The sequence below is a fragment of the Staurois parvus genome, unplaced genomic scaffold, assembly GCF_062004578.1.
Source record: "Staurois parvus isolate SC_StPar_1 unplaced genomic scaffold, SC_StPar_1.0 ptg000021l, whole genome shotgun sequence".
Classification (NCBI taxonomy): domain Eukaryota; kingdom Metazoa; phylum Chordata; class Amphibia; order Anura; family Ranidae; genus Staurois; species Staurois parvus.
In genome coordinates, this window is record NW_028317817.1 from 3,523,445 (window position 1) to 3,538,826 (window position 15,382).

Sequence of the window (15,382 nt, forward strand, 5' to 3'; positions counted from 1 at the left end):
TCTAGTAGTAACTTTTAAGCATTATTACAAATGGAATGTGAAAAAAAAAAGGGAAAGGAAAAAAGGAAAAAAAAAAAAAAAAAAAAAAAGATAGAAATATAAATCTTACCCGCTGCTGCCATGTGCTCGCTAGTCCGAATGGGCTGAAATCCAACAAAAGGAATTTGCATGGATAGAATTAAACCCACAATGTAGAAAGTGCTGTATGCTACAGTGAAAAAAAGAAAGAAAGAAAGAAATATGTAAATTAGATATATAACAGAAAAATGTAAAAACTCACAGATTATGTCCTGGAGGGAGAGGCAGACTTCTATGTTCAAGAGAAATTGCCACACGAAACTCCGCCATACATCTCCCTGTATCATCCACAGGAGCGGATCTAAGTGCCCACTTGTCACAGTTCAATAAATGATATGTTTCTCAGAAAGATTTCAAGGGCACTCGAAGAATAGGATTCTCTTTATTGAGGCAAAGTAGCAAGGGCTAAAAACATTTAAAGCCCAACTCTGGGAAATCTGAAAATTCTCCCTTGCAATATAGCTGCAACTGCACTGTAAGGATTAACCACTCATTTGGGACTAGGGGAGAGTAAAAGTACTGTTACTCAAGCGATCCTCTGCTCCACAAGCAGAAAGTGCTCCCCCACACTCCAGATGTGAAAAGTCCCTTGTTGTACTCACATATAATGCAAAGCTATGGACCCTGCGTCAGTCTTGATGACATCAGTGCCTTAGTCCACTGGAGATTGAGGAGGGGGGGGGGTTATTTCAGGCGCAGCCTGCTGCAATGACCCTATCTTGTGCAATACACATGCATTCTCCTGGCGTACATGAGGACCCTTTAAATTAGATATATGCAGCTTGCAAGCTAAACTTCAGTACAGTGAACAATCATTTCATATTTGTGCCGACTTGTATTAACCATCTTCATAATGTGCATTCACTACACATGTAACTAAGCAAGCGCTCGGTTTGTCCTAGACCCAGACACCTCAATTCAGCAATCTGGTATGTGACCATAGCAGTATCACACAAATGACATATTAAAAATGGGCTGGCTGACCTATTCCTTTTTAAATCACACAATTACAACAGATGTCTTGATTGAAAACACCACGCAATGCTTTAAAAACTCATGGAATGAGAAAGTTAATTTAGCCCTGCAATGGAAAAACAACATGTATCCAGAAGTCATTCTTCCTTTAGGGAGGCTTATTTCCGCTTCACATTTCTTTTAGTCACAGCTTTTCTGGGGAATTTTGGTTTAGAGGGCAAGGTTTAAAAAAAAAAAAAAAAAAAATCAATTCAGGTGTTTGATTATTTGGAAGGGTAGAAGTAGTTTGGTACAGGTAAGCAGCTCAGACACTTTTGTTGAACATGTTTGTTTCTTGGTGTCTGCAGTATTCAGCCACCAAATAAGTAACAGGCTCATAAAAAAAAAAAGTTTTAAGGTGAGGAAAGTCCTTATATGCATATTTGTTCCATGTCAGTGGCACAAAAGCACCAAACTGCCTTAAAAAGAGCAGTTGGACTGAAGGTTTTTTGGTCATACTTTTCTTCTAGGTCACAGGAGTGCACTTACTTTTGTACTCATGTGACTCAGGATCAGCTGACAGTGGGCTAAAGCCAGCTGACATCACAGAGCTGCTCCAGCCTTTGGAAGGATCCCAACCGTATTGTCAGTATCTTCCCAGCTGTCTGACTGAAAGCTGGCTATGGCTCTCAGCGTGATCGGCAGCAGCTTCTGCCACCTCTCCAGCACGGCACTCCAGTAAGTGTTGGAGGGGCTGAGAGTGGTAACTGACAATCACAGCCCTCTGCTCAGAGCTGATTGGGAACTGAGTAATCAGCGGTCATGCGATTGCTCGGTTCTCGGGTTTACAGCTGGCAGGGGACAGCTGCAGCATCACACCGAGGCTGCAGCATAGAGGCGAGGATGTACAGTATGTTTGTTCATTTCTTTTTACACACCAAAAAACTACTCCTTTGATGTTTCTCTGATGACAGTTCCAAGTATTTGTCATTAGAACAAAACATGCAAGCTGGATTCCTTGTGTTCCAAACATAAACAGCATACACCGTAAAACAGACTGGGGGGCAGGTGTGCCCATATCATTCAGTTTTTTACCTTTCACAGTAAACTGCAGCACATAGGATAAGAACTAGCAGTCTCCACCAATGTAACAGCCTCTTCCCTATGGCACACTGATGTCATCAAGTACAATGCAGGGCCACTAGACCTGCGCAGTATGTGAGGATGTGGAAGGACTGCCCACAAGCTGGGGCATCAAGGAGAAATGTTGAGCATGGGCTGCTGGGAGATGAGGGATGACATAAAAGTCCTTTTTCGTGGTACCCTAAGCATTTAACCTATGCATTGTGTCCGAACCCCCACAGGGTAGGTTTTTGTTTTCCTCGGAGTTCAGCTTTAGGCACTCTCTAGGGACATGTTCATTATCCAAAACACAGCCTCCTTATACCCTAATATATTCATGGATATCCTCTGATCATTAATGCTCCATGTCATACTAGCAATGAGCTTTACAATAACTAGAAAATACATCTTAGAGAGACAACTAGCATTATATATGGCAAACATGTTGTAAAACAAAGTTAAAAGAAAACATTGCATGCCACTATGACCGATTCAGGGCTTCATTTAATTTAAGCCACTTTGAAAGAAAAAAAAAAAAAATGCCAAGGCAAGAAAAACATGGTGCATATTTGATCTCACTTCCTTCAGTTTTGCTGCTGAACAATTGTGCCTAATGTCATGGAGAGAAAATTTCTGAACTGAATAAATGCTTTCATTTACACTGCAGATGTAACTCATTGGCACAAGAGGTTTCACTTAGAACAAACTAACTTATGTCATATCAACCTATTAAGGAAAGCTGAATTGTAAATAATTTCGTGTAAAGTAGTTTTATATAATAACTGTTAGACTGCCATCCTGTGGAAACAGTGGAGTATACAACATTCATCAGGGAAATGGCTTGTAGAGAGGTAAACATACACATTAACCGGAATCACAAAACACAAAAAGCTGTATGAAAGAATGGAAAAAAAGACAAAAAAAAAAGAAAAAAAAAAGAAAGAAAATCTTTCTCCCAACGCAGCAACCACCCTGCAGACGGATACCTTATTATGTGTAACAAATGCATACAGGTTTTCACACAATAAATTGTATGGCTGTGTGTGGAAACACATAGGCTGTCACATAGAACATCTCCGTTCTTTCTAAGCTACAGATACAGAAGCTGTAGAACAGGTTCTGACTTTAGTATGACCTTCCCGATCTGCACACTTGTCCCAGGGCACCGACTCAAAGTATTGAAGCCAGCACCAGTTCAGCAACTAGTGTTTCTTAGTGAATCTTAGAGCTCATTCACATAGGATGAACAGGCTTTGCAGCCGCATCTGTGGACCCAACCATGTGTACCTGTCAAACTGTACAAGTGAGTCCATACAGCTGATAGCCAACTGGCTCCCATTCACTTTCTATGGGTGAAAAACTAAATAAAATGGCTCTGACCGCTGCATGGGGACTGAAAAGTGGGATTGTGATAGTACGGTGGGCACTCTGACACTGATACTTTGTGGGAACTGTGACATGGACATCACCCATAACACAAATACAGTGATCAGTGCTAGTAATATAAACTGACACTCTACTAATGACATTGGCTGGGAAGCAGTTAACATTTAGGGGCAAAGGGGTTAACTGTGTGCCTACAAGTGTAAATGTGTTTACTGTGTGCTGTTTTCACTAAGCAATGTGCCAGTTTTTATTCCCTGCTTTGTAGGGAGACAAAAAAAAGGCACATACCGCGTCAGCAGAGAGCTCTATGTTGTTTATCAACACAGAGCTCTCTCCTGTCATTTGCTCTGCTGATCAGTGGATCCCAGCCATAATTCATTGGCCGGGACCCGGTGATTGGTACATGCTGGAGCAAATGACAGCACAGCCAGGGTGGTGTGTGCCCCGTACTCAGAAGTCACACATAAATGGATGTCATCAGTTTACGCCTGTTTATACCTTTGTTCACTATGATTTTTCCTTAAAAAAAAAAAATGGACATGAGAAAAACTAGATTGTAAGCTCCACGACCAGGGCAGTCCTATTCCTTCTGTACTGAAATGTATAGTAATTGTACTGTCTCCCTTATATTGTAAAGCGCTGTGCAAACTGTTGGTGCTATATAAATCCTGTATAATAATAATGAATAGTGATGTAAACTGGACTGAAAGCAGTCATATAAACAACTATATGAAGGGATGTGGGTTTTGGGTTATTTTTTTTTTTGTGATGCAAAAGATAGTTGTGTGTAAAGGACCCTATCTGATGCCCTGACACTTCTAGGTCTGGGTCTGAGGACTGCAGTGAAATGAGGGAAATGTCTACAGCTCCAGAACTTACACCTTTAAAAATGAGGCTTCAGCAGCAGCAAAAAATTACTACCCTGTCAGGTTCTTCTAAATAAAAGGCACCCAGAGATTCTGAAAATAGCTTCAGATACTTTCAGAGCACACCGAGAGCCCAGAAACCTGAGAAGCTCTATAACGCATGCACGGACTCAGAAGTTTCAGAAGCTTTATAAATTGGATCATTTTTGATAAATATTTTATGGTACACCTGTGAATTAAAGTTGACTTTTAGGTCTTTATCTCTAGCATTTATTGTATCTTCCCTGTGAGAACACCTAAAAAAAAAAGTCCTAAATAAGTATTCTTGTAATACATCCATGGTTTTTTTTTCCCCGCAAAGAACACAATATGCTGCAGTCCAGCACAAGAACATAACAGAAATGTAGTTTGCTATACATTTTGTTTTGTTTCCTAAAAGCATAAAATTCTAAGAACAGTTGTGCAGTACAGGAATTAAACTTTTACAATAAGGTGCTAAAGAATTATATTTATCCGGTCTCCACCAGCAGCTGCTATTGAATATGGCTACTTAAGATCACTATGGTAACATTTCTTAGAGTACAGAAAGAGAATATATATTTTTTTGTTATAATAATAGTGAAGCATTCTATCACAAAACATGAGATGTGGCAATTCTAGCCTATTAAAATAGGAAAACCCAAAACAATAAGGCCCCATTCACACCTAAGCATAGTGTTGACACACGTCAACCCAAGGGCTGCCCATTCAACCTGCACTTCGGGTTCCATTAACAATTAATGGCACTGCAAGTGCAACCCATGATCCACATTTTTGTGTATTTTGTTGCGCGTTTGACATTCAGGTGAAAATGCAGTCAAATGTTTTTTTTTAGTTTATCTGATAACATAGTATAGACCAGCAATGGGCAAACTACGGCCCGGCGGACCTTTTAATCCGGCCTGCGGAGCGTGGCAAACATTGGCTGTCAGGATGTAGGCGGGGCAGCGTGATGAACTCCTCTCCTCTCACAGTCCGCCCTGAAGACCGGAATGACGCGGGAACACGGCGAGAGGAACGCGCGGAGCAAAGGTAAGTGAATTGACACAATATGGGGAATGAATTACTATAGGGGGGATGAATTACTATAGGGGGGATGAATTACTATGCTTACTATGGGGGAATATTACTATACTTACTATGGATGGCATGGTAGTGGCTGGGCCGGCCAGCAGCTAGTCCGGCCCTCGGGTCCAATATATGAACCCATTGCGGCCCTCAAGTCAAAAAGTTTGCCCACCCCTGGTATTGACACACACAAGTGCAGTAACCCTTAGCAAGTAATTGAAACTTTGCTTTCATTGGTCTTACCCTTACAAGCTTTATTTTGGTTACTTGTACTCTAGTATTTGGTAAGTATGCCAAGCCAATGTCTCCATCTGAACATTAAAGTATAACTAAACGCAAAACTTTTTCTTTAGTTTTAGAGGGGAGATGGATTAAAATACCTGTCCGTTTGTATTGTTGTCTGTGCCCCCAGTTAAGGAGATTCACCCTCTCTATTTGTCCTGTTTACCATTATCATTGAAAGTAAAGAAAATCCCAAATTTTGGGTTGTCCCCAGAAAAGTAATAGAGGGGAAACTGTCCAATGCAGATACTAGGATATTATAGCTGGTAACACTGATCAGTGTGTTCTGACGGTGGGGAAGGCTCTCCACCATCAGAACAAAATGGCACAGTGGGAGTGATTCCCCCCATCCACCTCAAATGTATGGATGGAGGAATCGGGTCTTTTTTTTTGTTCTACCCACTGGTTGAATGAAAATAAAAATGACCAAAGTATCAAAGTATGGCCAGCCTTAGAACTGCATAACAGTGTGTTAGGATTACATAACACTTTTTTGCTCTTCTCCATAACTAGGAAAGTCGCTCTGTAGTCCATTAAGATAGCCAGGATCAATGCTTGCCAAGGAATTAAAGCACAGACCAGTGCCAAAAATGAACACCGAGCTGCGCATGGGCAAGGAAAGGGAAGCAATTATGCCAGAAAAGACCAATAGGGTCTTCTTCGGTCATAAAAACAATTATGCCTGTCAGATGTTTTTATTTTTGGAGACTGCAATTGCTGATCTCGCCTTTGGGAGTGTTAGCTCCCTGGGTGTCTAACGCTTTGATTTCAATTTTGTCTGCTGAACTGGAGCATGCACATAGAAAAGGAGTCCTGACACGCATTTACAACATGCATATTACAAGTCTGAGACTCAAAATAGGTCAAGACTAACACAGCCAAGCATTTATCATTTTCAGAAGGAAGCCAGTAGTAATGGAAACATGCAGCAATCAACGTGCAGTAAAATCGCTAAAGCAAGCCCTTACTGGCCTATGTAGCGGCTTGTACTGTAAAGTCACTTAAAATCACAACAGAAAATTCAAAATCACATTCAGCAACTTTCTAACAGCTTACAAGCACTTGGTTTACATAAGGTGACTAGTGGTGAAGATGCTACAAAAAAAAAAAAATTGGAGGTGCTGTGATTTTAGTGTTTCAGAATTAGAACCAAATTTCGCCACAATGTCTGTAGCTACAGAGTTCAGCCAGGGCTTGTTTTAAAATGCTTTTATTGCCAAAAGAAGTGAATATTTTCATGTACATAAAACTTGACACAGGTGCAACTTAATCAAAAGTCTTCCTTTATGCTTTATTCAGTCCTTTTTAGTTGCTCCAAGCCTTAACATCATGGAAACTACAAACTGTACTACTCCTGTCCTAAGGATTGGATGCTGCATAAATACTTCCTTATCCGGATTACTTACTATTGCTGAAAAAGAAACTATTTAATAGTGCTTCATTGGAAAAGTACTTTGATTTGTAGTGTATTTAAAAGCTGAATTTTTAGGAAAAAGGGCTCACTACCGAGAGCAGCTCCTTCCAAAGTGTGTAAGCTACCAGAATCCTTTAATCACTTGCTGACTGTTCACTGTATAAAAACATCTTCCCAGACTCCCAGTGGTATCCTACTGTTCAGTGAAAGATGATCAGTGACTGCAGTTTTTAAAAGTAAAATGTATACCTTTCTCTATGGCCCTGTTAAATGTCAGATCAAAGTCAAATTATGTGTTACACTCAAGAAAATGTATATATTTTGGGACTGCACGAGCATTTCCTGAGTGTTTATTTGGGAAAATAGCACATCATAATTGGTTTGTAACTCATACAGCAGCAGTAGCTACTTAGCTACTCTATATGCACGTATTAATGGCAACAGCAGAGTGCTATACCATTGCATGCTTGACGTGCAGAGCTGTTGCGCCCCCCCCCCCCCCGTTACAGATGTGGACAAATTTCTTGGTACTCCTAAAGCTCATTGAAACATTGCTTCATACCTCCTGAAAATGCCTTTGATATGTCATAAAGCAAAGCGTGTGCAATGTGATAAACAAATGTTTATTCTACCAAGATGTTCTGAAATGGCCTGTACAGATTTGTTGGTACCCCTAGATTAAATTATAAATAGATTACTGTGATATTTCAATTTGTTTTCTGTCATCGGTATCACATCCTCAATCCTGTAATCAGTCTATTTAAAAGGAGAAAAGTCTGCTGCCTGGCATCATTGTATGCGCCACAATGAACACTGACCAGAGAAAGCAAGGAAGACAGTTGTCCAAGAACAGAAGGCAAATTTTAGACTAGACTGTCAAAGGGAAAAGCTATGGCATCTCCAAGCAGCTTGATGTTCCTGTGACTACAGTTGCAATTGTTAAGACATTGAGCCCTGGTTCACACCAGTGCGACTTGCTAGGTGACTTGAGCGTTCAAAGTTGCATGACAAGTCACACTCCATTAGTGGCAATGGAACTCTCCAAATCAGTGAGACTAAAGTTACAGCTACTTTGGAAAAGGTTCCTGCACCATTTTTGTACGACTTCTTTGCAAATTTGCCATATCTTTTAAATGAAGTTGCACAGAGTGTCAGCAAGACACAATGAACTGGCACTGAATAGTCAGCATTGAAGCTGCATGAAGTAGTGCAATTTCAAAGCTGCACTGGTGAGAATGAAGGTTTAAGGTTTGTGGGAGTATACCGAACTCCTCTGGACGTGGCATAAGAGAAAAATGGATCTGAAATCTGAACAGAAGGATAATGGTATACAAAGAGCCAAGGAAAACTTCCAAGGAAATACAAGCTGAACTCCAAGGTCAAGGTATTTCAGCATTATGTTCACACATCCACTGCTTCTTGAGCAACAGTGGGCTCAAAAGATGACCGCCAAGGAGGATTCCACTTTTGAAACACGAGATGAAACTGGAATTTGTGGCTAGCCACATCAGCTCTATGTTCACAGGTGAAAAAAAATGAAGATTTCAAAGAAAATAACACCATACCTACTGTGAAACATGGAGAAGTTGACATTATGTTTAGGGGCTGTTTTGCTGTGTCTAGCATGGGGTGCCTTAAATCTGTGAAGAGCTCAATGAAATTAGAAAATTATCAGTGTTTTTTTTTTTTAATGACATTAATGCTGGTGGTTATTATTGCACCAATGCTGAGGGGTTTTATTGCTTCTGACACAAATGCTGGAGTCATTGCAGGCTGTGGACCAGGCACTTCGTGTCTGTCTCTCATTCATTCCTGCCAGAAAAGAGTGGTTGTGTGTATCATCTCAGCCTCCAATTAATGGTAAGAAACATTTAATTTTTTTTACATTTTTGAGCGGTGTGCCCAAAGATGTGCATAATTTTAAAGGGTGCCTGGGCTGAAAAAATATTGATAAACACTGGGTTAAAAAGGATCTCATTGTTTTTGTCCATGCCATTTTCATTAGTTTGTTTTATTATTTAAAATATTCTGTTAAATAGCAAAACGAACAGCAGTCTTTTTTTATTATTACATATGGAATAAGCGATGATGGGTGCCATTTACTTTTGTCAGTCTCAAATTTTTTTAAGATAAATTTGTGGGTTCTTTTTTTTTGTGGATGGGTACCAACAAATTTGTTCATGGCTGTATATGTCATACACTGTCAATGTGGGCAGGCACCATTGTTTTGATGAATCCCAATAACAGAACATTCATCAGCATGTCAATTTGTATATACTAATAGGGAAACCTATAAATATCTATACCATTCATTGATTATTTAAAGCAAAAACTATACTCAAAGCCACTCCAGTGCTGCAGTGTCTAGGAGTTCCCAGCCGGCTACTTGCATCATCTGCAGGCCTTCTTCTGGGTTGAGATTGGGTCACTCCAGTACATGCGTAGGGGTTCAATTCATCTTGGCAGATGTCGTAAATCATACACTTAGCTAGTATAAACAGGAGGGAAGACTATGAGGCATAGTATGTTTCTTCTGTTCGCAAACCTATTTTTTTTTTTTTTAGTTCCACTTTTAACTTTGTGACCCTTACTGATCATCACAAATTTCAGGAAATTCCTTGTGGCTTACTTTCAATACTACCACCTATCTTTTACAATCACTAGAACTATAAGATTGGTTTTGTTTGAAATAGTGCAGTATGTACTATCTATGGAGACCATCATCCCTTGGATGCATATAGAAGCTGGAGATGGGGGGAGCAAAGTCTGAGGCACATGAAATAACGGCCAGTCAGTCTAGCTCTTAAGTTCAGCTTAATGCATGTATCTGCAAACACCTATATGAACACACCACAGCAGTCCCAGACAGTAGAAACGGGTTTCTTCACAACAGAGATCGCTACTTTAAGTTTCTGGATGCGAGGGTCAGAGGGTGGTGGTCTCGAGATTTTTTTACCTAGGCTAAAAATGTACTTTTTCCCTTAAAGGCCAATGTTAATGTTCCAGCTGCATGAAAGCAAAAAGACGAGCAAAGGGTTATCATTGGTTTTCTTTATAAGTCATACACAGCCTGGAGTAAAAAAAAGTCTGCCCCTTGCCAGCATTCTGCAGACTGGGTCTTTGTGGGGAAGTATTGATCTCTTTCAATGGGGAGTACGATCCATGCTGATTGAACATCTGTGGGCCTGATTTAGTGGGGGGTGTTCTGAACATCTGTAATGAGACCACTGCTTCCACACAGAACAAGGCTCCCACTAAGTAGCATGCTGGCAGAAGAGAGGCTTTTCTACTCAGGATATGGCTCCTTTAGAAGGAAAATAGATACTGAACATAGTTTGTTTTGATGCACCATTAATTATTTAGCCAACTGAAACTGAAGGTTCAGCTGGGCTTTACAGGCACCATTACAAATGTACTGAAGATGTTCAAATATAAATGTGTAGTGTATAAACCGTAACAAGCGGGTCCTTAAAGTAGGATATTGAACTGGCTTGGAAAGCATGCGAAAGACAGCCTTAGTTGACAGACTTGCACGTAATTACTTTTATCAGAGCATTAGTCATTAAACCACATGCGTGGGCATGTACTTTCATGCAATAAAGTGGTTTTAAAGTCTGAAAGATTTTTTTACTTTAATGAATTCTCTGCAATAAAGTAAAAACACCCCACAACTTTTCCTGTCCCACCACCTGTCTTGCTAAGGAGCCACCCAGAGCAGGGAGAAGGAAACAGCATTGGTGGGAGACTGCCAGAAAAGCAGCAGGAGTGTTCTCTGTGCAATAACATAGCACAGAGCAGGTAAGTATGATGACCTTTTTTTTAAAAAAAAGAAAGAAAATTAGATTTTTGGATTACTTTAAGTCTTGGAGAAATTTCAGCAGTACAAAATTAAAACTTCACGGTGAATGTTGCCTTGACAGCCATCTACCAATGCCTAACCTCCAGAAACTGTGCTAGCTCCAGGCTGGGTATGTCACTATGCAAGACAATGCACAGATGTGGTTGGACCCAATACTACCATTTATATTTGTGGGATGTGTAATGGAAACCTGCAGTCCTGCCTGAAAATCGAGATTGTGACAGGAAAATGCAATCGTGATAGATTTCAAGTCTGACTTGTGTAAATGGGCTTTTGCTGCTTTTTATACGCTGAAGCAAATAAGCGACCAAGAAACAAAATCAGGAGCAAAAATGAAAGCTAGCTATTTCTGCATATGCAATGCCTTAGCCTGCATTCACACCTGAGCAGTGCATAAGCAGACTAGTAAGCTCCAAGGAGCAGGGCCCTCCTAACCCTCTTGTATTGAACTGTATTGTCTCCCGTTATATTGTAAAGCACTGAGCAAACTGTTGGCGCTATATAAATCCTGTATAATAATAGTAATTTTGAAGCATTTTTTGGGGGGGCATTTAAGTATTTACATGTGTGTCAAGCCTAAGGCTTTTGTTGTCTGAGCTTGGTAAGGAGAGGAGAGCAGTTCTAGAGGAGGGGGGATGCTTTCTCCAGAAGCAAAATCACACACCAACAACACATTTACAGGTGAACCTATTGAAGTCTACGGAGGCAAAACCACCTGAATACACTCAAAAAAGCTCATGTGCTTTCGAGTGTAGGGCATTGAGCTTAAGGCGACGAAACGTACAATTAACATGGCATTCTGCATGTTGAGCGTAGGCAGGTGTAGAGAAACAAGCTGGAAAAATGAGTGTGAATGGGGGCTTAAAGGATAAGTTAACTTTAAATACATAAATTCACAGTTTTTCACAGGTAAAAAAAAAAAAAATGTGCCTTTACCATTTGTTTGTAGGAGTCTGGAAAGCATGGCACCTGGATCAGCAGATCGTGGGTGCCACGCAGGACTCCTGCAGACTGTCAGTGTAAGCAATCTGTCCATACCTCAAAGGGGCAAGTAGTTTCACACTGGCAGGAAGAATCAATGAACTACCAGAATGCTCAACAGAGCCATTGTAGTTCATTGAGAAGCTAACAGCTGCAAAGGCTGTCCGTACTTGCAGTTTTCACATAACTCTGTGAATGAATGACGTGAGCCCCAGACAGCCACAACTTTTTTAAAAATTGTGACAACGAGCAGAGGGAGAAGATCCCCTACTTGCGGTCACAAAAGGGGATTTGGGGGGGTGCTACAGTAACATGCTACACCCTGAATATGGGTGTAAAACGTAGCGTGTTACGAAAGGTGAACTTGTCCTTTAATACAATTCATACGCAAAGTTAATCTGTTGCACACTACTGTTCGATTTATCAAAGATGCCAAACAATGGAGAGTGAAAGGTTGTGTTAGAAGGACAAATGCTTCTCAACTAGAGAGGTAATATATATAGGTGTCAGACAAGTGCCCTATTGATTGCTGTTGGTAAGTGGCAAATGGCTGAGGTTGCTGATGGCATTGCACGTCAGGATTAAAAGAGATGTATACTATTGAATTATGATCACAAGCCCTCATTTGTTCTCTTTGTGAAAAGACTAAGACAAACATGAACGGGTAGCCTGCCTTCATGCATGTTATTGTGCCTGTGAGAGAATTATTACAAAGTTGTAGAGCGATCAGATTTTATAAAACATCTTCTAGTTCATAACAGCAATGTGTCCCTTACAGCAGCCTTTTTTATGCTAGAGAGAAGCAACCCCATGTAGATTCTACCTATTCACACAGGAAGCATTTTGTGAAGTTCAGAATCTAGCAGTAATGTCACTAGCAGGAATTTTCTAAATTCATTTCTGAATCGTTTACCTTTTCAAAAACCACAGCTGTAAAAAAAAAAAACAAACAAACAAAAAAAAAAACAAAACAGCAAACCTGCATGAGCAGCCAAGTATGCAAGCACAAAGTCGCAAGCATGATGATGTATTTCTATAGTCATTTTTACTTTAATAATCACAGAATTTTTTCAGAGAGAAGGCTGTGGTAAACTGTTGGAAAAATATAAAACCAATCACATCCGTAGAGTGGTCTAATCTTATAGGTCAGCTATGTCAACGTGACTTATGTTTAAAGAGAAAAAAAACGAGCAGGAGATAAACTAAATTCTAAACTTGCCATATAGAGGTCCTTATTTCACCTAACACAATACCAATATCTCTCCAATCTACAGCTGACGAGAACCAACCATTTCCAAAGAACCTAATACAACAACATGATGAAATGTGAAAGTACCACATTTAGAAAGCAATGAAATGCTAGGTCGTTGAAGTTCTGATAACTGCAGCAAAGATGAAAAGAGCGAATACTATCCGCCAACTGCACACTGCTTGTACAATTACAAATCTGCATCTGCTTTAAAGGAGAAGTATAGCCAAAGCTATTTTAGATGTACTTCTCCTATGGATCACAGGAGTGCAGTTACAGTGCTGTAAGTATTTGCACCCTTGCTGCTTTTTTTATTTTTTGTATGTTTGTCACACTTAAATGATTCAGATCCAAAAAATGTTAATACCACACAAAGATAATGCAAGTAAATGCAGTTTTTAAATGAGAATTTAATTTAAGGGAAAAAAAGCTGTCCAAGCTTGCCTGGCCTTATGTGAAAAAGTAATTGTCCCCTGAACCCCCTCTGCTGCATAACCCAAGTGAGCATGAGCTTGAGGTCAGGAACTGATGGGCGGACATTCTCTTTCAGGATTTTCTGATAGAGCACAGAATTCATTGTTCCATCAATTACGGCATATCGCCCAGGTCCTGAAGCTGCAAAGCAGACCAGACCATTACACTACCACCACCATGTCTTTTTATGAAATGTTGTATCAGTTTTTACGCCAGATGTAATGTGAAGCACACCTTCCAAAAAAGTTCAATTTTTGTCTCATCAGTCCACAGAATATTTGCTCAAAAGTCTTTGCTTTTTTTCCTGCCAAATGTGAGACAAGCCTTTGTGTTCTTTTTGGTCAGCAGTGGCTTTCGCCTTGGAAATTTCCCATGGATGCCATTTTTTCTCAGTCTCTTTCTTATTGCTGAATCATGAACACTGACCTTAACTGAGGCAAGATGTTGTTCTGGGTTCTTTTATGACCTCCTGGATGAGTCGTCATTGTACTCTTGGGGTAGTTTTGGTGGCCAGCCACTCCTGGGAAGGATCACCACTGTTCCAAGTTTTCTCCATTTTTGGATAATGCCTTGTGGTTTGCTGGAGTCCCAAAGCCTTATGGCTTTGCAACCCTTTCCAGACTGATACATGTCAATTACTTTGTTGCTCATCTGTTCTTGAATTTCTTTAGATCACAGCATGATGTGTTGCTTTTTGAGATCTTTCACGGCTTTTTCTCACTTGACTAAATTTCTAACTCTTAACAAAAACACTCCTATAGCATTAGTATGGGCACTGGACAAGCATTTTACAAGCCCCAAACACCTTATGCACAGTTTTGACACGTTTTCTAAGCGTTTTACATGCCTTAAAACTGCACCACAAACTTCTATAATAAACTGTAATGTTATTAACGTGCCTGCCAGTGCGTTTGTGGCGCATTACCATGGACTTGAATGGGAAGGGTTGAAAGGCTTCAAACTCAGACTTCAGACTCAACACAAGGCTTCAATTTTGTGACTCTAACGCTTCATATTCGGATAATGTGAACAGCACTGTGCTCTCCATAGTATCAGGTCAATAGGTGTTTGCATAGCGTTAACAATGCCCCTCACAAATGCCTGCTTTCAATGCCAGTGTGAACTAGGCCTTCATGTACTTCACTTTGTCAGACAGCTTCTATTTAAAGCAATTCTAATGGTTAATTTGTTGTAAAATAATAATCATGTCTATACTGTGTGCAGTGGTTTTGCACAGAGAAGCCCAGATCCTCCTCCTCTCTGGTCCCCCACATGCTCTCCTGGCTACTCCTGTCTGTTGGGTGCCTCCACAGCAAGCAGCTTGTGTCCATTCACACACAGAGCCCTGGCTCTCTGCACAGAGTGGAGGGGGAGAATTGAGCGACTGCTGTGTTTGATCGCTTAGTTCTCTGTGCAGAGCCAGCAGGGACAGATGCAGATTCGGATTGATGCTGCATCCAGCTAGGTGAGTATAATGTGTTTTTTTTTCCCTAAAGTCCATACTTCTCTTTTCATCACTGTATCCTAATATCTACATTCTAAAGAATTAAAACTCTGACTGAAAAACAATTGTCACTTTAATCTCTTCTATTGTGCTAATCCCCAACCTA

General features: G+C 40.3%; 1 protein-coding gene across 1 annotated transcript in view; it reads right to left on the reverse strand.

Moving 5' to 3' along the window:
• The window catches only part of STT3B (STT3 oligosaccharyltransferase complex catalytic subunit B), a 240,927-nt gene that overhangs the window by 75,072 nt on the left and 150,473 nt on the right, over positions 1–15,382 (reverse strand). Inside the window, exon 6 of the mRNA XM_089690796.1 lies at positions 110–208. Coding sequence (XP_089546922.1) covers positions 110–208 — 99 coding nt within the window. The remainder of the gene's footprint in view (positions 1–109; positions 209–15,382) is intronic.